The sequence below is a fragment of the Saccoglossus kowalevskii genome, chromosome 8 (genome assembly GCF_978046115.1).
Source record: "Saccoglossus kowalevskii chromosome 8, keSacKowa6.1, whole genome shotgun sequence".
NCBI lineage: Eukaryota > Metazoa > Hemichordata > Enteropneusta > Harrimaniidae > Saccoglossus > Saccoglossus kowalevskii.
This window is the reverse complement of record NC_140648.1, coordinates 29,722,753-29,745,563: the sequence shown is the minus strand read 5'-3', so window position 1 is coordinate 29,745,563 and position 22,811 is coordinate 29,722,753. Positions and strand designations below refer to the sequence as shown.

The following is a 22,811-nucleotide window of genomic DNA, read 5'->3' as shown; positions in this document are numbered from 1 at the left end:
GGCCAGACTGAGTAGTAGTATTGAGTTTTTTCTGTAGGCCAGCTAGACTGAGTAGTAGTATTGAGTTTTTTCTGTAGGCCAGCTAGACTGAGTAGTAGTATTGAGTTTTTCTGATGGCCAGCTAGACTGAGTAGTACGGTAGTATTGAGTTTTTCTGATGGCCAGACTTAGTAGTAGTATTGAGTTTTTCTGATGGCCAGACTGAGTAGTAGTATTGAGTTTTTTCTGATGGCCAGCTAGACTGAGTAGTAGTATTGAGTTTTTCTGATGGCCAGCTAGACTGAGTAGTAGTATTGACTTTTTCTGATGGCCAGACTTAGTAGTAGTAGTATTGAGTTTTTTCTGATGGCCAGCTAGACTGAGTAGTAGTATTGAGTTTTTCTGATGCCCAGACTGAGGAGGAGTATTGAGTTTTTTCTAATGGCCAGCTAGACTGAGTAGTAGTATTGAGTTTTTCTGCTGGCCAGACTGAGTAGTAGTATTGAGTTTTTCTGATGGCCAGACTTAGTAGTAGTAGTATTGAGTTTTTCTGATGGCCAGACTGAGTAGTAGTATTGAGTTTTTTCTGTAGGCCAGCTAGACTGAGTAGTAGTATTGAGTTTTTCTGATGGCCAGACTGAGTAGTAGTATTGAGTTTTTCTGATGGCCAGACTGAGTAGTAGTATTGAGTTTTTCTGATGGCCAGACTGAGTAGTAGTATTGAGTTTTTCTGATGGCCAGACTTAGTAGTAGTAGTATTGAGTTTTTCTGATGGCCAGACTGAGTAGTAGTATTGAGTTTTTTCTGTAGGCCAGCTAGACTGAGTAGTAGTATTGAGTTTTTCTGATGGCCAGACTGAGTAGTAGTATTGAGTTTTTCTGATGGCCAGACTGAGTAGTAGTATTGAGTTTTTCTGATGGCCAGACTGAGTAGTAGTATTGAGTTTTTCTGATGGCCAGACTGAGTAGTAGTATTGAGTTTTTCTGATGGCCAGCTAGACTGAGTAGTAGTTTTGAGTTTTTCTGATGGCCAGACTGAGTAGTAGTATTGAGTTTTTCTGATGGCCAGACTGAGTAGTAGTATTGAGTTTTTCTGATGGCCAGACTGAGTAGTAGTAGTATTGAGTTTTTCTGATGGCCAGACTGAGTAGTAGTATTGAGTTTTTCTGATGGCCAGACTGAGTAGTAGTATTGAGTTTTTCTGATGGCCAGACTGAATAGTAGTATTGAGTTTTTCTGATGGCCAGACTGAGTAGTAGTATTGAGTTTTTCTCTCAATCTATACTTATGTAACAAAGTCATATATAAATATATGATGTTGTGTTGATATAAAGTTAACTATGTAAACTTTTCAGTTATCGTCTCCAGTTTTAGTAAATCAAAAAAATTACCAAAATACATGTACTATACCTTACTTGCATTTAATATTTACCCATATAAAAATGTCACATGACCTTTCAAGTAGAGCGTTCATTTGATTAATTTGCCCTCCTTCTGTTCAGGGACATTTGTGATGATTTCTTGTTCAACACTAACTCAATTAGAGGATTATAATATTTCAACCTTTATCTGACATTCATTTGAACCGTGCATGGGGGTGTCAGAGTCTCTGTGAATCGGCCTAGTTGCCATTTAACAGTATCTATCTCTTTAACCGTGCAGCACAAGATTCATTGTTACAGTAATGTTTGTTTTCTAAATATTTTATGCATTTTTTATTACATACTATCACATTATCACAATGTAAGTAAAAGTTTCAAGTGCATTTTTCAGGCAATATATTATGTTTTATTTATTGGTACATGCTACAAGCAATGTGTTTAGTGATACATTGAATCCAGGAAGGGAAGTTTCCTTGTCTTCACTGTGATACTTTGATAGTTAAAGTTACATTGCCCACTTTACATGCAGAACACCTTACACTGATTATTATGATCACCATGAGAAATGATAAAATCAGTTGCTATGACAACAAATCATCCTGAAATATTGGAGCTGATGCTAGTTTTTGCACTTGTCAGAAACAAGGTTGTGTTGTGCCATTTGTGCATGTACAGTATGCATTTTGATTTTTGCATGTTTGTTTTAGATTTGATGTCAGGATTGTGTAGGATAAGATTCCTCATAAACTGTACAAAATCTAAAGCGTGTATAATACTTGCAGAGGTCAGTGAGAGGTTTGCAGATCATACAAAGTGGGAATGTAACTTTAATTTTAATTTATTTAAAATATAGGGTAGATGTATTAAAGTGACACTCTGAGATTATTCTTAAAAATTTATTGGTGTCTTGGGGAAATTTAATGATATGAATCTGAATTTTTTTTTTTTTTTTGGTATGACTAATTTTAAAGTTAAAATGGTGGTCTTTCAGAGTGCAACATGTCATTGGGATACTTGTACTACATCAAAATCATGGAATGTATAAGCACATTATTAAGCATAAAAATACTAAAATGATTCTTCTTGTTTGTTGAATCCTACACAACATTTTGATTACACTATGATACTGTGATGTTTTACGTTCAATTTTATATGCTTAAACATGGAATCTCCAGAAGTTTGGAAAGGTTTAGTAATGCAGGTTGTAGTAATTCAGAAACAAATGTGTGAATCAACATTTGTTGTAACACTATTTGTTTTTACATGAAATTTAAATAAACAATGAAATGGGAAGCCAAAACAGTTTCTCTCATTCAGACTCAAGTATACTATTTAGTACAACGTCTTTAAATTCACACAATTTAAATCCATCAACGAATGTTTGACATATGAATTTCCCAAGACAGCGTTTTAAGAATGATCAGAGTGCAACTTTAATGCTAGAATAGGTGTATTTCATTACTTAAGATTAATAGGATGTCATCTCTATTAGATATTTTTTATTTTTACTATTGCCTTTCTATTTTCAGTGCAAGTGGTGGAATACTGGGGCAAACTGACACATTTGGAGATGTAAGTAACTTGTATGGTTCTACAGACCAGCCTTTCTCATCGGTAGACAGCCCAGTTATTATTCAATAACTGGACAGTGCTTGTTTACTGAATACATGTTTATTCTTTCTATAGACTATTCTGTTCACAATGGAGGATGATATTTTAGAGTCTATGTCACAATATGACGAGACATATGAAGGTGAGGATCTGTTCAGTGCTAGAGTTGAAGATATACAGAGACCGTTAACAGCTGGTGAAGATGACGTAAGTGTATATGTGATTGGATTTATCTTGAAACTGAATTACAATAAATTGACACCGATTCAATTCAGCGTATTTTACTACAAAAATATTGACAGTAGTTTACAGTTATGTAGTAGTTTAGAATTACTGTTTGACAGTGAATGATATGATACATCCAAAGTGAGAACATCTTTGACAGCATTGTGATCAATACATACTCTAAATATAATTGGCTGCATGTTTGTAATATGGTGTGTTCTGTTTATGTTCTCATATATGCCATATGAAAACATTTATATTATTAGGTAAGGCCATTTACTTCCGCTGCTGTGAATTTCCCAAAAGAATCACCACCACAACAGTTGTCACCAACCCCTGAAGACTATGTACCAACCATTGCTGCCACTACTACTACCAAGTCATTGATTGGTCAACGTAAGATGCTTTACAATCTCTTTTTCATGTATTTTAACTGTGAATCTCAGAGCATGTGATGTGACTGTGAATGTGATCTGATTGTGAATCTCAGAGTATGTGATGTGACTCCAGTGTATGCGATGTAACTGTGCCTCTCAGAGTATGTGATGTGACTCCAGTGTATGCGATGTAACTGTGCCTCTCAGAGTATGTGATGCGACTCCAGTGCAAGTGATGGGATTGAAACCCTCAGAGCATGTGATGTGACACATGTGAATGTGATGTGACTGTGAATCTCAGAACATGTGATGTGACTCCAGTGTATGTGATGCGACTCCAGTGCAAGTGATGGGATTGAAACCCTCAGAGCATGTGATCTGACACCTGTGAATGTGATCTGACTGTGAATCTCGGAGCATGTGATGCGACTCCAGTGTATGTGATGCGACTGTGACCCTCTGAGCATATGATGCGACTCCATTGTATGTGATGTGATTGTGACCCTAGTGTTGTGATTCATATCATGGCTTCCTCACAAATTTGATGCTTACGATTACGTTACAGGTCTGAAGTTAAATTTCACAGCTACTTGGGGAGATATTCATTATCTTGGATTAACTGGATTAGAGATATTAGATGTGAATGGCGATGTGATCGATATTAGATTAGATCAGATTGATGCTAATCCTAGAGATCTCAACATACTACCAGAATATAATAATGATGATAGGACACTAGACAAGTGAGTTCATTTCCAAGTTATAAATATTATAGTGTTATAGTTCATTTATACAACACTGAAGGTCTGGGCTTTCTACAGAAATATACTGTAAATATGCACACAGATATTACGAAGTCACATCTACCTCTACTATGTGTCAGTCGCTGTACAGTTTTTGTATATAGTCCACTGTATCACACAATACAATAACTGATCAAAATTAACAGTGATTGCAATTTCAAGGCATGTTACATGCGAGAGAATGTTACTTACACCTACTGTAAATGCATTAATTATTCACTGGGTTTTGATTGCGCTAAGTAATATCCGCTAAATAAACATGAACATGTAAAAAAAATAAAATAAAACTCATTGTTTCCTTGACAAATTTGTGAAAGTAAAACACAGTGAATATTAAATGTCAGTGAAAATAAATGGATTTACAGGATCATTGCACAAAAAAATCCATATGTGTTTATTTTGTACCAGTGAAAATTTCTTTGGGTTCCTATGCCAGTAACTTTTGTAAAATTTTGTCTTCATGAATGCCATAAAATCCCTAAATTGCAAAAAACAGTTCAAAGTATACATTATGTGTATTGTGTTTCTAATGAATTGTGTACGGCAGGTTATTTGACGATAATAATATTACAATGGTGGATCAGCATATGTGGCTGATACCGTTCTCTGATGGCATGGATCATACACTCATTATAAACTTTGACACGCCGATGGAAGTATCTGGACTTAGAATATGGAACTACAATAAATCTCCTGAAGATACATATCGTGGAGTAAGTGACATCTATTTTAAATTATTATAATGAGATTATACAAGAATACTTTATGCACAAAGGTGATTTGTTTTCACAAATTAAGCCAAATGTATTTATTTCTATTGACTCATTTCTGCATGGCTGTAAGTACCTACTAAACATGAAGAACTACACAATATAACTATGGGACTTTCAACTTATTGGTAGCCTAGTTAGCTGACTTCTAAAAAAAAATTATTTTGAGCCTTGTCAGCAACTCATCATAGAAATATTCAATTATATTACCTTGTTGTGTATGTTATTAAATAATTACTTAATGTGATGTTGTCTAGCATTATTCAAACCAAACTCATAATTAATTATTTAATTAATTAATTAATTAATTAATTAATCAATTCTGTTTCTTGCAGGCTAAAACTGTGCATGTGTCATTAGACAATCAAACATTATCCCCATCAGAGGGGTACCTCATCAGAAAAGGACCTGGCAATTGTTTCTTTGATTTTGCTCAGGAGATAATATTTAACAACACAAGTACAGGAATTGCTAGTGATAACACTGCAATGGATAATGTAAGGTAAGATAAAATATGAAAAAAAAGAATCTTTGATTTTCTGATGAAAAATGCCAGTCTATGTAGTAGCATTAATCCGTGATTGTAGTGGCTTTGTAAAATGGTATTAAAGGCACTCAGATATGCTATGTTAGAGATTTGGATATTGATGTTTTCTATGTTTTCTCCTCTGCTAGGGGCAGTGTGGTGGAATCTGAAGAACCAAGTCAGGATTATGAATCAATGATTATGCCGTGTGGATGTATCCTTACTGTTACATGCATCATATGTTGGTGCTTTGATCGGTTTAAATAATACATAATTATTAATATTTACCAATTCACTGAATTGTCATCAACATTATCACATGATCATGGTGTATATCATTCACAGTATTGAACATGGAAATATGCACACTAAAACAGTATGTCCTAAAAAAGTCTGTGGATAAAGCCAAATCATGGTGTATATCATTCACAGTATTGAACATGGAAATATGCACACTAAAACAGTATGTCCTAAAAAAGTCTGTGGATAAAGCCAAATCATGGTGTATATCATTCACAGTATTGAACATGGAAATATGTACACTAAAACAGTATGTCCTAAAAAAGTCTGTGGATAAAGCCAAATCATGGTGTATATCATTCACAGTATTGAACATGGAAATATGCACACTAAAACAGTATGTCCTAAAAAAGTCTGTGGATGAAGCCAAATCATGGTGTATATCATTCACAGTATTGAACATGGAAATATGCGCACTAAAACAGTATGTCCTAAAAAAGTCTGTGGATAAAGCCAAATCATGGTGTACATCATTCACAGTATTGAACATGGAAATATGCACACTAAAACAGTATGTCCTAAAAAAGTCTGTGGATAAAGCCAAATCATGGTGTATATCATTCACAGTATTGAACATGGAAATATGCACACTAAAACAGTATGTCCTAAAAAAGTCTGTGGATAAAGCCAAATCATGGTGTATATCATTCACAGTATTGAACATGGAAATATGCACACTAAAACAGTATGTCCTAAAAAAGTCTGTGGATGAAGCCAAATCATGGTGTATATCATTCACAGTATTGAACATGGAAATATGCGCACTAAAACAGTATGTCCTAAAAAAGTCTGTGGATAAAGCCAAATCATGGTGTATATCATTCACAGTATTGAACATGGAAATATGCACACTAAAACAGTATGTCCTAAAAAAGTCTGTGGATGAAGCCAAATCATGGTGTATATCATTCACAGTATTGAACATGGAAATATGCGCACTAAAACAGTATGTCCTAAAAAAGTCTGTGGATAAAGCCAAATCATGGTGTATATCATTCACAGTATTGAACATGGAAATATGCACACTAAAACAGTATGTCCTAAAAAAGTCTGTGGATAAAGCCAAATCATGGTGTATATCATTCACAGTATTGAACATGGAAATATGCACACTAAAACAGTATGTCCTAAAAAAGTCTGTGGATAAAGCCAAATCATGGTGTATATCATTCACAGTATTGAACATGGAAATATGCACACTAAAACAGTATGTCCTAAAAAAGTCTGTGGATAAAGCCAAATCATGGTGTATATCATTCACAGTATTGAACATGGAAATATGCACACTAAAACAGTATGTCCTAAAAAAGTCTGTGGATAAAGCCAAATCATGGTGTATATCATTCACAGTATTGAACATGGAAATATGCACACTAAAACAGTATGTCCTAAAAAAGTCTGTGGATAAAGCCAAATCATGGTGTATATCATTCACAGTATTGAACATGGAAATATGCACACTAAAACAGTATGTCCTAAAAAAGTCTGTGGATAAAGCCAAATCATGGTGTATATCATTCACAGTATTGAACATGGAAATATGCACACTAAAACAGTATGTCCTAAAAAAGTCTGTTGATAAAGCCAAATCATGGTGTATATCATTCACAGTATTGAACATGGAAATATGCACACTAAAACAGTATGTCCTAAAAAAGTCTGTGGATAAAGCCAAATCATGGTGTATATCATTCACAGTATTGAACATGGAAATATGCACACTAAAACAGTATGTCCTAAAAAAGTCTGTGGATAAAGCCAAATCATGGTGTATATCATTCACAGTATTGAACATGGAAATATGCACACTAAAACAGTATGTCCTAAAAAAGTCTGTGGATAAAGCCAAATCATGGTGTATATCATTCACAGTATTGAACATGGAAATATGCACACTAAAACAGTATGTCCTAAAAAAGTCTGTGGATAAAGCCAAATCATGGTGTATATCATTCGCAGTATTGAACATGGAAATATGCACACTAAAACAGTATGTCCTAAAAAAGTCTGTGGATGAAGCCAAATCATGGTGTATATCATTCACAGTATTGAACATGGAAATATGCACACTAAAACAGTATGTCCTAAAAAAGTCTGTGGATAAAGCCAAATCATGGTGTATATCATTCACAGTATTGAACATGGAAATATGCACACTAAAACAGTATGTCCTAAAAAAGTCTGTGGATAAAGCCAAATCATGGTGTATATCATTCACAGTATTGAACATGGAAATATGCACACTAAAACAGTATGTCCTAAAAAAGTCTGTGGATAAAGCCAAATCATGGTGTATATCATTCACAGTATTGAACATGGAAATATGCACACTAAAACAGTATGTCCTAAAAAAGTCTGTGGATAAAGCCAAATCATGGTGTATATCATTCACAGTATTGAACATGGAAATATGCACACTAAAACAGTATGTCCTAAAAAAGTCTGTGGATAAAGCCAAATCATGGTGTATATCATTCACAGTATTGAACATGGAAATATGCACACTAAAACAGTATGTCCTAAAAAAGTCAAATCATGTGATGGTACTATTTTTATCACTGTGGTATGAGAACTTCAGACTGGTAAAAACTATAGGTGATTTTCCGTACAATTGCGAGATCACGCGAGATGCATGATAGACGCGCGTCGGACGTCTGCCGCAAAAATCGAATGATTTGATTTTGAACTCGAATTTCTTTATTTCGTAGCTCACATCGACCGGCCGATCTTCGACAGAGGAATATTGCTTTTGAATACCCTCACTTAATCAAAATTGTCTATCATCAAATGTGTACAGCACATTATTAAGCATGGAAATGTCCCCCAAAATACTTTTGAGTTTGTTGAATCCCACGCAATGTTTGATGCCACTATGACGCTATGACCTTTGTTTGTTCTGTTTTTACGTTCGATTTCACGCATAACGCGTGATTCTCGCAGTGAACGGAAAATGGTCTATTACACACATACCGTAGTATAATGACAATAACTCATACTAATGATGACTGAAAATTTATTCTGAAAAAAAAATCTAATTCAATAAGTATAATAACAATTTATCTGTCATTATTAGTTGGTCACTTGTATGAACTGACTATAGGAATAAGTGATATAAGGTGATACCCTCGCCATTATCATCTGTCACCTTTTGACAAACAGATAACCCCTCACTTTGTGTATGTGAACACATCAATGCAAACATGCATGCATATCTTACCGGGGGTAGTTTGTTCTCACATTAACATTGTATTGAAAACCTACCGTGGTATTAGAAGTTCAGATTGCATTTAGTTTGTTCTCACATTAACATTGTATTGAAAACCTACCGTGGTATTAGAAGTTCAGACTGCATTTAGTTTTTTCTCACATTAACATTGTATTGAAAACCTACCGTGGTATTAGAAGTTCAGATTGCATTTAGTTTTTTCTCACATTAACATTGTATTGAAAACCTACCGTGGTATTAGAAGTTCAGATTGCATTTAGTTTGTTCTCACATTAACATTGTATTGAAAACCTACCGTGGTATTAGAAGTTCAGATTGCATTTAGTTTGTTCTTACATTAACATTGTATTGAAAACCTACCGTGGTATTAGAAGTTCAGATTGCATTTAGTTTGTTCTCACATTAACATTGTATTCAAAACCTACCGTGGTATTAGAAGTTCAGACTGCATTTAGTTTGTTCTCACATTAACATTGTATTGAAAACCTACCGTGGTATTAGAAGTTCAGATTGCATTTAGTTTGTTCTCACATTAACATTGTATTGAAAACCTACCGTGGTATTAGAAGTTCAGATTGCATTTAGTTTGTTCTCACATTAACATTGTATTGAAAACCTACCGTGGTATTAGAAGTTCAGATTACATTTAGTTTGTTCTCACATTAACATTGTATTGAAAACCTACCGTGGTATTAGAAGTTCAGATTGCATTTAGTTTGTTCTCACATTAACATTGTATTGAAAACCTACCGTGGTATTAGAAGTTCAGATTGCATTTCGTTTGTTCTCACATTAACATTGTATTGAAAACCTACCGTGGTATTAGAAGTTCAGATTGCATTTAGTTTGTTCTCACATTAACATTGTATTGAAAACCTACCGTGGTATTAGAAGTTCAGATTGCATTTAGTTTGTTCTCACATTAACATTGTATTGAAAACCTACCGTGGTATTAGAAGTTCAGACTGCATTTAGTTTGTTCTCACATTAACATTGTATTGAAAACCTACCGTGGTATTAGAAGTTCAGACTGCATTTAGTTTGTTCTCACATTAACATTGTATTGAAAACCTACCGTGGTATTAGAAGTTCAGATTGCATTTAGTTTGTTCTCACATTAACATTGTATTGAAAACCTACCGTGGTATTAGAAGTTCAGATTGCATTTAGTTTGTTCTCACATTAACATTGTATTGAAAACCTACCGTGGTATTAGAAGTTCAGATTGCATTTAGTTTGTTCTCACATTAACATTGTATTGAAAACCTACCGTGGTATTAGAAGTTCAGACTGCATTTAGTTTGTTCTCACATTAACATTGTATTGAAAACCTACCGTGGTATTAGAAGTTCAGACTGCATTTAGTTTGTTCTCACATTAACATTGTATTGAAAACCTACCATGGTATTAGAAGTTCAGATTGCATTTAGTTTGTTCTCACATTAACATTGTATTGAAAACCTACCGTGGTATTAGAAGTTCAGACTGCATTTAGTTTGTTCTCACATTAACATTGTATTGAAAACCTACCATGGTATTAGAAGTTCAGATTGCATTTAGTTTGTTCTCACATTAACATTGTATTGAAAACCTACCGTGGTATTAGAAGTTCAGACTGCATTTAGTTTGTTCTCACATTAACATTGTATTGAAAACCTACCGTGGTATTAGAAGTTCAGACTGCATTTAGTTTGTTCTCACATTAACATTGTATTGAAAACCTACCGTGGTATTAGAAGTTCAGACTGCATTTAGTTTGTTCTCACATTAACATTGTATTGAAAACCTACCGTGGTATTAGAAGTTCAGATTGCATTTAGTTTGTTCTCACATTAACATTGTATTGAAAACCTACCGTGGTATTAGAACTTCAGACTGCATTTAGTTTGTTCTCACATTAACATTGTATTGAAAACCTACCATGGTATTAGAAGTTCAGATTGCATTTAGTTTGTTCTTACATTAACATTGTATTGAAAACCTACCGTGGTATTAGAAGTTCAGACTGCATTTAGTTTGTTCTCACATTAACATTGTATTGAAAACCTACCGTGGTATTAGAAGTTCAGATTGCATTTAGTTTGTTCTCACATTAACATTGTATTGAAAACCTACCGTGGTATTAGAACTTCAGACTGCATTTAGTTTGTTCTCACATTAACATTGTATTGAAAACTTACCGTGGTATTAGAAGTTCAGACTGCATTTAGTTTGTTCTCACATTAACATTCTATTGAAAACCTACCGTGGTATTAGAAGTTCAGACTGCATTTAGTTTGTTCTCACATTAACATTGTATTGAAAACCTACCGTGGTATTAGAAGTTCAGACTGCATTTAGTTTGTTCTCACATTAACATTGTATTGAAAACCTACCGTGGTATTAGAAGTTCAGACTGCATTTAGTTTGTTCTCACATTAACATTGTATTAAAAACCTACCGTGGTATTAGAAGTTCAGATTGCATTTAGTTTGTTCTCACATTAACATTGTATTGAAAACCTACCGTGGTATTAGAAGTTCAGATTGCATTTAGTTTGTTCTCACATTAACATTGTATTGAAAACCTACCGTGGTATTAGAAGTTAAGACTGCATTTAGTTTGTTCTCACATTAACATTGTATTGAAAACCTACCGTGGTATTAGAAGTTCAGACTGCATTTAGTTTGTTCTCACATTAACATTGTATTGAAAACCTACCGTGGTATTAGAAGTTCAGATTGCATTTAGTTTATTCTCACATTAACATTGTATGAAAACCTACTGTGGTATTAGAAGTTCAGACTGCATTTAGTTTGTTCTTACATTAACATTGTATTGAAAACCTACCGTGGTATTAGAAGTTCAGACTGCATTTAGTTTGTTCTCACATTAACATTGTATTGAAAACCTACCGTGGTATTAGAAGTTCAGACTGCATTTAGTTTGTTCTTACATTAACATTGTATTGAAAACCTACCGTGGTATTAGAAGTTCAGACTGCATTTAGTTTGTTCTCACATTAACATTGTATTGAAAACCTACCGTGGTATTAGAAGTTCAGACTGCATTTAGTTTGTTCTCACATTAACATTGTATTGAAAACCTACCGTGGTATTAGAAGTTCAGACTGCATTTAGTTTGTTCTTACATTAACATTGTACTGAAAACCTACCGTGGTATTAGAAGTTCAGACTGCATTTAGTTTGTTCTCACATTAACATTGTATTGAAAACCTACCGTGGTATTAGAAGTTCAGACTGCATTTAGTTTGTTCTTACATTAACATTGTATTGAAAACCTACCGTGGTATTAGAAGTTCAGATTGCATTTAGTTTGTTCTCACATTAACATTGTATTGAAAACCTACCGTGGTATTAGAACTTCAGATTGCATTTAGTTTGTTCTCACATTAACATTGTATTGAAAACCTACCGTGGTATTAGAAGTTCAGATTGCATTTAGTTTGTTCTCACATTAACATTGTATTGAAAACCTACCGTGGTATTAGAAGTTCAGATTGCATTTAGTTTGTTCTCACATTAACATTGTATTGAAAACCTACCGTGGTATTAGAAGTTCAGATTGCATTTAGTTTGTTCTCACATTAACATTGTATTAAAAACCTACCGTGGTATTAGAAGTTCAGATTGCATTTAGTTTGTTCTCACATTAACATTGTATTGAAAACCTACCGTGGTATTAGAAGTTCAGACTGCATTTAGTTTGTTCTTACATTAACATTGTATTGAAAACCTACCGTGGTATTAGAAGTTCAGATTGCATTTAGTTTGTTCTCACATTAACATTGTATTGAAAACCTACCGTGGTATTAGAAGTTCAGATTGCATTTAGTTTGTTCTTACATTAACATTGTATTGAAAACCTACCGTGGTATTAGAAGTTCAGACTGCATTTAGTTTGTTCTCACATTAACATTGTATTGAAAACCTACCGTGGTATTAGAAGTTCAGACTGCATTTATTTTGTTCTCACATTAACATTGTATTGAAAACCTACCGTGGTATTAGAAGTTCAGATTGCATTTAGTTTGTTCTCACATTAACATTGTATTAAAAACCTACCGTGGTATTAGAAGTTCAGACTGCATTTAGTTTGTTCTCACATTAACATTGTATTGAAAACCTACCATGGTATTAGAAGTTCAGATTGCATTTAGTTTGTTCTCACATTAACATTGTATTGAAAACCTACCATGGTATTAGAAGTTCAGATTGCATTTAGTTTGTTCTCACATTAACATTGTATTGAAAACCTACCATGGTATTAGAAGTTCAGATTGCATTTAGTTTGTTCTCACATTAACATTGTATTGAAAACCTACCGTGGTATTAGAAGTTCAGATTGCATTTAGTTTGTTCTCACATTAACATTGTATTGAAAACCTACCGTGGTATTAGAAGTTCAGACTGCATTTAGTTTGTTCTCACATTAACATTGTATTGAAAACCTACCGTGGTATTAGAAGTTCAGATTGCATTTAGTTTGTTCTCACATTAACATTGTATTGAAAACCTACCGTGGTATTAGAAGTTCAGATTGCATTTAGTTTGTTCTCACATTAACATTGTATTGAAAACCTACCGTGGTATTAGAAGTTCAGACTGCATTTAGTTTGTTCTCACATTAACATTGTATTGAAAACCTACCGTGGTATTAGAAATTCAGACTGCATTTAGTTTGTTCTCACATTAACATTGTATTAAAAACCTACCGTGGTATTAGAAGTTCAGACTGCATTTAGTTTGTTCTCACATTAACATTGTATTGAAAACCTACCGTGGTATTAGAAGTTCAGATTGCATTTAGTTTGTTCTCACATTAACATTGTATTGAAAACCTACTGTGGTATTAGAAGTTCAGACTGCATTTAGTTTGTTCTCACATTAACATTGTATTGAAAACCTACCATGGTATTAGAAGTTCAGACTGCATTTAGTTTGTTCTCACATTAACATTGTATTGAAAACCTACCGTGGTATTAGAAGTTCAGACTGCATTTAGTTTGTTCTCACATTAACATTGTATTGAAAACCTACCGTGGTATTAGAAGTTCAGACTGCATTTAGTTTGTTCTCACATTAACATTGTATTAAAAACCTACCATGGTATTAGAAGTTCAGATTGCATTTAGTTTGTTCTCACATTAACATTGTATTGAAAACCTACCGTGGTATTAGAAGTTCAGACTGCATTTAGTTTGTTCTCACATTAACATTGTATTGAAAACCTACCGTGGTATTAGAAGTTCAGATTGCATTTAGTTTGTTCTCACATTAACATTGTATTGAAAACCTACCGTGGTATTAGAAGTTCAGACTGCATTTAGTTTGTTCTCACATTAACACTGTATTGAAAACCTACCGTGGTATTAGAAGTTCAGACTGCATTTAGTTTGTTCTTACATTAACATTGTATTGAAAACCTACCGTGGTATTAGAAGTTCAGACTGCATTTAGTTTGTTCTCACATTAACATTGTATTGAAAACCTACCGTGGTATTAGAAGTTCAGATTGCATTTAGTTTGTTCTCACATTAACATTGTATTGAAAACCTACCGTGGTATTAGAAGTTCAGATTGCATTTAGTTTGTTCTCACATTAACATTGTATTGAAAACCTACCGTGGTATTAGAAGTTCAGACTGCATTTAGTTTGTTCTCACATTAACATTGTATTGAAAACCTACCGTGGTATTAGAAGTTCAGATTGCATTTAGTTTGTTCTCACATTAACATTGTATTGAAAACCTACCGTGGTATTAGAAGTTCAGATTGCATTTAGTTTGTTCTCACATTAACATTGTATTGAAAACCTACCGTGGTATTAGAAGTTCAGATTGCATTTAGTTTGTTCTCACATTAACATTGTATTGAAAACCTACCGTGGTATTAGAACTTCAGATTGCATTTAGTTTGTTCTCACATTAACATTGTATTGAAAACCTACCGTGGTATTAGAAGTTCAGATTGCATTTAGTTTGTTCTCACATTAACATTGTATTGAAAACCTACCGTGGTATTAGAAGTTCAGATTGCATTTAGTTTGTTCTCACATTAACATTGTATTGAAAACCTACCGTGGTATTAGAAGTTCAGACTGCATTTAGTTTGTTCTTACATTAACATTGTATTGAAAACCTACCGTGGTATTAGAAGTTCAGACTGCATTTAGTTTGTTCTCACATTAACATTGTATTGAAAACCTACCGTGGTATTAGAAGTTCAGACTGCATTTAGTTTGTTCTCACATTAACATTGTATTGAAAACCTACCGTGGTATTAGAAGTTCAGATTGCATTTAGTTTGTTCTCACATTAACATTGTATTGAAAACCTACCGTGGTATTAGAAGTTCAGACTGCATTTAGTTTGTTCTCACATTAACATTGTATTGAAAACCTACCGTGGTATTAGAAGTTCAGACTGCATTTAGTTTGTTCTCACATTAACATTGTATTGAAAACCTACCATGGTATTAGAAGTTCAGATTGCATTTAGTTTGTTCTCACATTAACATTGTATTGAAAACCTACCGTGGTATTAGAAGTTCAGATTGCATTTAGTTTGTTCTCACATTAACATTGTATTGAAAACCTACCGTGGTATTAGAAGTTCAGACTGCATTTAGTTTGTTCTCACATTAACATTGTATTGAAAACCTACCGTGGTATTAGAAGTTCAGACTGCATTTAGTTTGTTCTCACATTAACATTGTATTGAAAACCTACCGTGGTATTAGAAGTTCAGACTGCATTTAGTTTGTTCTTACATTAACATTGTATTGAAAACCTACCGTGGTATTAGAAGTTCAGACTGCATTTAGTTTGTTCTCACATTAACATTGTATTGAAAACTTACTGTGGTATTAGAAGTTCAGATTGCATTTAGTTTGTTCTCACATTAACATTGTATTGAAAACCTACCGTGGTATTAGAAGTTCAGACTGCATTTAGTTTGTTCTCTGCACATTAACATTGTATTGAAAACCTACCGTGGTATTAGAAGTTCAGACTGCATTTAGTTTGTTCTCACATTAACATTGTATTGAAAACCTACCGTGGTATTAGAAGTTCAGACTGCATTTAGTTTGTTCTCACATTAACATTGTATTGAAAACCTACCGTGGTATTAGAAGTTCAGACTGCATTTAGTTTGTTCTCACATTAACATTGTATTGAAAACCTACCGTGGTATTAGAAGTTCAGACTGCATTTAGTTTGTTCTCACATTAACATTGTATTGAAAACCTACCGTGGTATTAGAACTTCAGATTGCATTTAGTTTGTTCTCACATTAACATTGTATTGAAAACCTACCGTGGTATTAGAAGTTCAGACTGCATTTAGTTTGTTCTCACATTAACATTGTATTGAAAACCTACCGTGGTATTAGAAGTTCAGACTGCATTTAGTTTGTTCTCACATTAACATTGTATTGAAAACCTACCGTGGTATTAGAAGTTCAGACTGCATTTAGTTTGTTCTCACATTAACATTGTATTGAAAACCTACCGTGGTATTAGAAGTTCAGACTGCATTTAGTTTGTTCTCACATTAACATTGTATTGAAAACCTACCGTGGTATTAGAAGTTCAGACTGCATTTAATTTGAGTGTAGTCACTCAGTGAGTTGATTGTTGTATTCCTTAACTGCTTGTATTCAGTTGTGTTTCAGTTACAGTTGTTATCAACATGGGGTGATCCTTATTACATTGGTCTCAATGGACTGGAATTTTATGATGATCATGGTCAACGTATAGCTCTAACACAAAGCAGTATCCTTATTATATTTACAAGGAATTTACAATATTGTTGAAAACATTATTTTTACAGTAAAATTGGGCATTTTAGTATGTAAAAGTGCCATAGTTTGATTTGTGCAGTGGATGTTAGAATTTTGTGCACCATATTTGACATGTGTTGTATAAGTCACATGGAATGCATATCAAACACAACATGGAACTATGACGCTGTAACCCTTTGAATGCCAAAGTTGATTTTTGTCTTTTTTTACAAACTAAACTAAACATCATAATGTTTTCTATATGTTTTTAAAATTGTGATCAACACCTCTAGCCAATAAAAAAGTATGTATATCTGGTATAAAATTAACAAAGAAATTATGGAAAAATAAATAAACTAATTATGAACGTTTCACAGTGCTGCCATATTGGATGAGTTGCCAGTTCTATATAAGATTGTGTGCAAATGTGAGGAGTAGTTGCTATTGAGTTGTGTGGAATAGACTTTGACTGGTAGCCATACTTGTCTGTTTGCAACCATTCTGTTTTGGGATTAATCTGAACCAATTTTTCAAGATTTTGGCAAAGATGGTCATATTGGGTTACAGTTTATTATTACATCACCACGCCTGCTGAAAGCTTCCATGAATAGTCTATGTGAATGGTATAAATGGCATTAGCAAGCAATGTTTTCTCACTTTTTTTAATAGTTAATAAATTCAATCAAAGTTTGTTATTTTGAATTCTATTTTGATGGCATGCACAATACATAATTGAAAGAATTGAAAGAAATAATTGGAAACTCATAGTAGCTGCTGGCATAAGAAGTATTAAAAATGTGAGAAAAGACTTCACTGTTTAAACAGCATGCTGAATACTTTGTCATATAAAAGTAAACATGTACTGTATATGTGACTTGAACTGGCATCTAATCACCTACATGTAGTGTCACATCAGATCAAGTCTTCCCCTTGGCCACTTTGATTGTCATTTACCGGTATAATGACTTGTTAATATGACAGTACAGTTATTATCCTGATTTCTATCACTAAGACATTGCTGCCTATCCTGCTAGTGTTAATGTCTTGGAAGGTGTGGAGAATGACGTCAGAACTCCAGATAAATTAATAGATGGTATGAATGATACAATGGATGGAAGACACATGTGGTTATCACCTATGCTACCTAACGTGGTAAGTGTTCATGGATTCTTTCACTGAAACATTGGGTTCAAACAGTTTTGATATTTTGCAGTTTTATCATTTCGTCATTTCATACATAAGAAAAGTCTCGCTAATTACTGCTTTCAGGAGAATAAAAAAAAGTTTTGTTTCTCGGCATTGCATGTGTCAGCTTAAAACCTGTCACACATTTTGTTTTGTAATTTCACATACAAGTGAAGTGTGCCACATACAGTAGAATAAGGAAATGTTTGTTTTCTGTTTCAGAGGATGTTTCGTTGATTTAAATCAACCTTTAATGCATGTATTATTTGTTATTATTGTTTATCTTTTTGTTGTAGTATTGAATATTATTATACATCTGTCACCGTAACGCCATAAGTTACAGCATGTCGTAATTTTGTGGTATTGCACTGGGTATTTTCATCCTATCATATTAGGAAACACGAATTCCAAATATGGAACGATTATGCGCGTAAGTGGCCTCTAATAATAAAAAACAAACATGGCTGCCCCCAGTGTTTGACCAAACCCCACACGAAGAAGTTCGCTAAATCTGCTCTAACCGTTTTGGAATTAGGCATTCCCATGATGTATTTCTTGGAGGAAAAGATGTATAATAATAAGGTTATTACGAGAATACTGCAATGTATGCACTCAGACAGTACAGTGGAACGCGCAACCGTGTACTGTCTGAGTGCATACTTTGCAGTATCCTCAATTTCCCCCCAGGAATATATCATGGGAATGCAATAAATCCAAAACGGTTAGAGCAGATTCTAAAATCGCATCATTTTTCAATTTCCCTGGACAAGAAATAAACTTTGTTTCTGGGTGGCTACAGCTTCCTTATCCTCCTAATGGTTGAGAAATCTCATCAGAGAGGAAATTAGAGTGTCAAAGGAAACAAATCCTCAATATACACACTTGCACTGTGTCTATAAAGAGACTTACAGATGGACACACTACTAACAGATAATTTAAATATTATATCCTTTTTTCCCTTTTAGATTAATTTGGTGTATGTGATTTTTGACCAGCCGATGACTGTGTCTATGATAAAGCTATGGAATTACAGTAAAACATCAACCAGAGGTGTTAAAGAGTTTGCTGTAAGTCACTGTTTATTTACTCATAAATGTATTCACTATTAAAGATTAATGACATTCAAGTTGTTTTTGGGAAGGGTGCAGTTTATTCTTCAACAGTAAATTCAAAACCACCAATAGAAGAAGCACAGCATTACACTGTTCTGAATGAAATTATGCAATGCTATGATTTTCTGTGATCAAAACCATGCGAGTAGACGTCAGTATGTTAACCTTTACAATTAGTAGGCTTTCAATCTGTTGTGTATAATAACTTTGAAGTTTGTGAGAAATTTTCAGTAATTAGCCATGATCAAAGCCTTAACTATGCGTTGTCTATTTTTAGTTGTTAGTAGATGATCTATTGATCTATAATGGTACATTGGGTCAGGTTACGCAGGCAGCAAGAGGCATCCTCCCAACTTGTGAGGCTCCAATACAATACCATACTATACTCTTCACCAACAATAAGCACATTTATGAAAAAGAAAAACGTACAGTTATAAGGTAAGATTTGGTGTTTTTATCAGGTAATCTGATTAAGTATGGCCGACTGGTTGACATTTTGGTCGTAAAAATAAATAAATCATAATCCTTGAATATGTCCGCTACTGTTTTTCAGAAATGACTTGATCAATTGCAATCAATGCAAACTTGGGTATGATGATATTACATACTGTAAAATATGTTATTTTTGCGCTGAATATATTTTTGCTGAAGTTATGCTTCAGTAAAAAGTAAAATCCAGCGAATATACCTTTTTTGCTATATTTTACATTGAACTCATCAAAAATCAGTGAAAATAAACTCCATACAAAACACCCAAAATGTCTTGTCAGCAAAAATGAATTCCAGCTAAAATAAAGTATTTTACAGTAATGGATTGCAGGTACACATGATTCAATATGACTGAATGGTAACCTGCATATGATATAAATAACTATTGTTAACACTGAAGTGATTTGTTTCCATTCACCATTGATTGAGGCAAAATTTTATTGGTAGAATACTTCTGAGGCAGATGTCCAACTATTTTTAAAACTTGGATGAATTCCATAGTCATTACTGGCATTCATTCTCTAAATGTGCATGTCTAGTGATTGTTGAGAATTTGATGCTTCGCCACCATACAACCATTTGTTATTGAGGTGTGTGTTTGTTTGTTCATACTTTACTTTGCACTGTACTATGGTCTACCATTAAAGCCTTTCATATTGTACAACATTGTTTTGTCATTATTGTCACTACCCAATAAAATATCGTGTGTTGCAGGTTTTCATTTCATTGACAACTTTATTGATTTTTTTTTTAGCAATCAAAACAAAGATCAAGATGTGCAGCTAACTAATGATAGCCGTATAATGGCACATTACAATGATCCACAGAATAATCCCACAGTAGACCAAGGTATGTATTCATGTGACCACTCCACTGTCATACATGTATATGTTTATATAACTCTAACAGGAGTGCGTGCGTTTGTCTTGTCAAAGTTGTGACGACTTCCATTTAACTTTACATCTACCAAATGATGATAAACCTACCAAGTGACGACCCTCACTATTTTTCATAATTTATATTAATATTTAATCAAATTTAAGTCAAGTTTGCGAAGTTTAGGTTTAGTAAAGGGGGAAGGTGTGGTTCAATAAATTGAACCATACCATACATTTGTACCCTTTACTAAACCTAAGCTTAGGAAATATTTCTATGTTAAGTCGCGCTGTCGACTTTGTCGAGTTGATCAATATTTTTGTCATTTTTGGTAAAAAGTGGTATTTTCGACTTTTTGTTAAAAACCGCAGGTCTGATTGCCTTGATATTATACATATAGGTACCTCAGGTAGACCTCTCTCAGGTTTGCTCATTTCTTGTTCATATCTTCAATTCTCTAATTTTTGGTAAAAAGTGATATATTTGACGCGAAAATAGCGAAAATTAATTCCAAGCGAAAATAAAGTATTCTACATTAGAACATTGTTGTTCAATGAGAGCTTATTGATGACTGAATGAGAAATGTTCCATCCTGGTATGATAGCGCCCTCAAGTGCAAATCCCTCTAGAGAGAAGTAAGGCCATTGAGGGCATAGTCCATGGCCTTTGAATACATTCCTAGTGAGAGAACATTGCTGGGAACATTTGTTACACAAATTCACATGGAAATCACATTACATCTCAATATACATGGTATTTGGCAGCATATGCAACACCTCTCCAGGGAAAAGTAGCATCTTTTGGATGACATGGGATTTCTATTCAAATATGCTAACTTTTCCCCCCGGGACATCTTACATTCATGACTGAATACCCTAGTTTGCCATTTGTAACCTCTGAGTAAATGTATGTTTACTCTACAGCTGCTGTGATATTATTTAAGTTTAATAATTTTAGTTCATTGTCAGTTTATGTTTGATTTTTATTTTCAGCATTGAGGCCTAAGACAAGTGTACCAGCTTCTGTAAGAAAGAAATTTCCAAGATTTTGATGCAACTGATACTAAAGACTAAAGTTGAAGTAAATAATCATAACCCATTGGACAAGTTTTACTTTTCAGTAAATGTTAGGAGTACTTCAGTGTTTGGTGGCGCTGTTCACACCTACAGGCAGATTAACTTAGCCTCGCATATTTTCTGGAACTGATTGTAGCCATGAGGCTTAACAGAGTGGGGCCATTAGACGAAGATATGGGTCCCATGTGACATATACAAAGCATGTGAAATTATACAATTTGTTTGTTTGCACCACGACCTCAACCCTTTAACCTCCTTCTTATTATGAATACCAATGTACCACATGTTGTGTACACTTTGTGATCCATCTTGAGCTGCTCTGTCCTGCATGGTGTACTCACGATGGAGACAATGTAAAGTAATTTTTTTTAAATTGCTGATTGTAGATGTCCATCAATGCAAACATGCACGCTCTGGTCATTGATCCTTTGACGCTGACATTGAATGTATTCTGAATATATATGCACAAATATTTGAATTCAAATCACAACTTTACGGATTACATTGTAATAATATCTAATGTGTGTTACATGTTCATATCAACCGGTTATGAGCAGTAGAATCCCTTGAACTTGATGGCTATATATATTGTAGATGTGCTGTTCTTTTAAGTGCTATTTACAGCTTTTATGCATATCTCAAATTTGTGTTGCTGATTTATTTGTATATTTTGTATACTTTTAGAAAAAGTTAGTTCACTTGTTATACTTGTATTAAAATGTAATTATTTTAAATTTGTATATAGGCTAGTTATTACAATAAATAAATGTACATGTTTCTTTACCTGGTATATCAGTATTTATGTACAATACTTTCAGTGTTCAGACATTGTGCTATTTGATGCTTTTGTGCCATTGTCACATTGAACCCCTGGTTCATATTATTCTCTGTATTTAAAGCAGAGGGGTCGTTACTTGCGTAGAAATTGGAATTGAGTCCTGAGCATCAACAACATTGCATGCGAAAAATGCAAAGGCTGATGGGTAAATGGTTATTTGTAAACAATGACACTCAATGGTTGTCTGTTGTGTACACAGGTGACGAATCCCCCACTTGAATCATCCACCATCTCTGAAACCATTGGAACCCTAG

The 22,811-nt window shown here is 33.9% G+C and overlaps 1 protein-coding gene across 1 annotated transcript in view; it reads left to right on the top strand.

The window, feature by feature from the left end:
- LOC102808281 (katanin-interacting protein-like) overlaps positions 1 to 22,507 on the top strand; it is a 58,672-nt gene extending 36,165 nt beyond the window's left edge. Inside the window, exons 28-40 of the mRNA XM_085502468.1 lie at positions 2,890 to 2,932; positions 3,047 to 3,178; positions 3,463 to 3,592; positions 4,139 to 4,316; positions 4,924 to 5,089; positions 5,482 to 5,648; positions 5,822 to 5,886; positions 16,863 to 16,973; positions 17,994 to 18,133; positions 19,132 to 19,233; positions 19,556 to 19,716; positions 20,522 to 20,616; positions 21,636 to 22,507. Coding sequence (XP_085358594.1) covers positions 2,890 to 2,932; positions 3,047 to 3,178; positions 3,463 to 3,592; positions 4,139 to 4,316; positions 4,924 to 5,089; positions 5,482 to 5,648; positions 5,822 to 5,886; positions 16,863 to 16,973; positions 17,994 to 18,133; positions 19,132 to 19,233; positions 19,556 to 19,716; positions 20,522 to 20,616; positions 21,636 to 21,694 — 1,549 coding nt within the window. The 3' untranslated portion in view covers positions 21,695 to 22,507. The remainder of the gene's footprint in view (positions 1 to 2,889; positions 2,933 to 3,046; positions 3,179 to 3,462; positions 3,593 to 4,138; positions 4,317 to 4,923; positions 5,090 to 5,481; positions 5,649 to 5,821; positions 5,887 to 16,862; positions 16,974 to 17,993; positions 18,134 to 19,131; positions 19,234 to 19,555; positions 19,717 to 20,521; positions 20,617 to 21,635) is intronic.
- Positions 22,508 to 22,811: the final 304 nt, after the last annotated feature.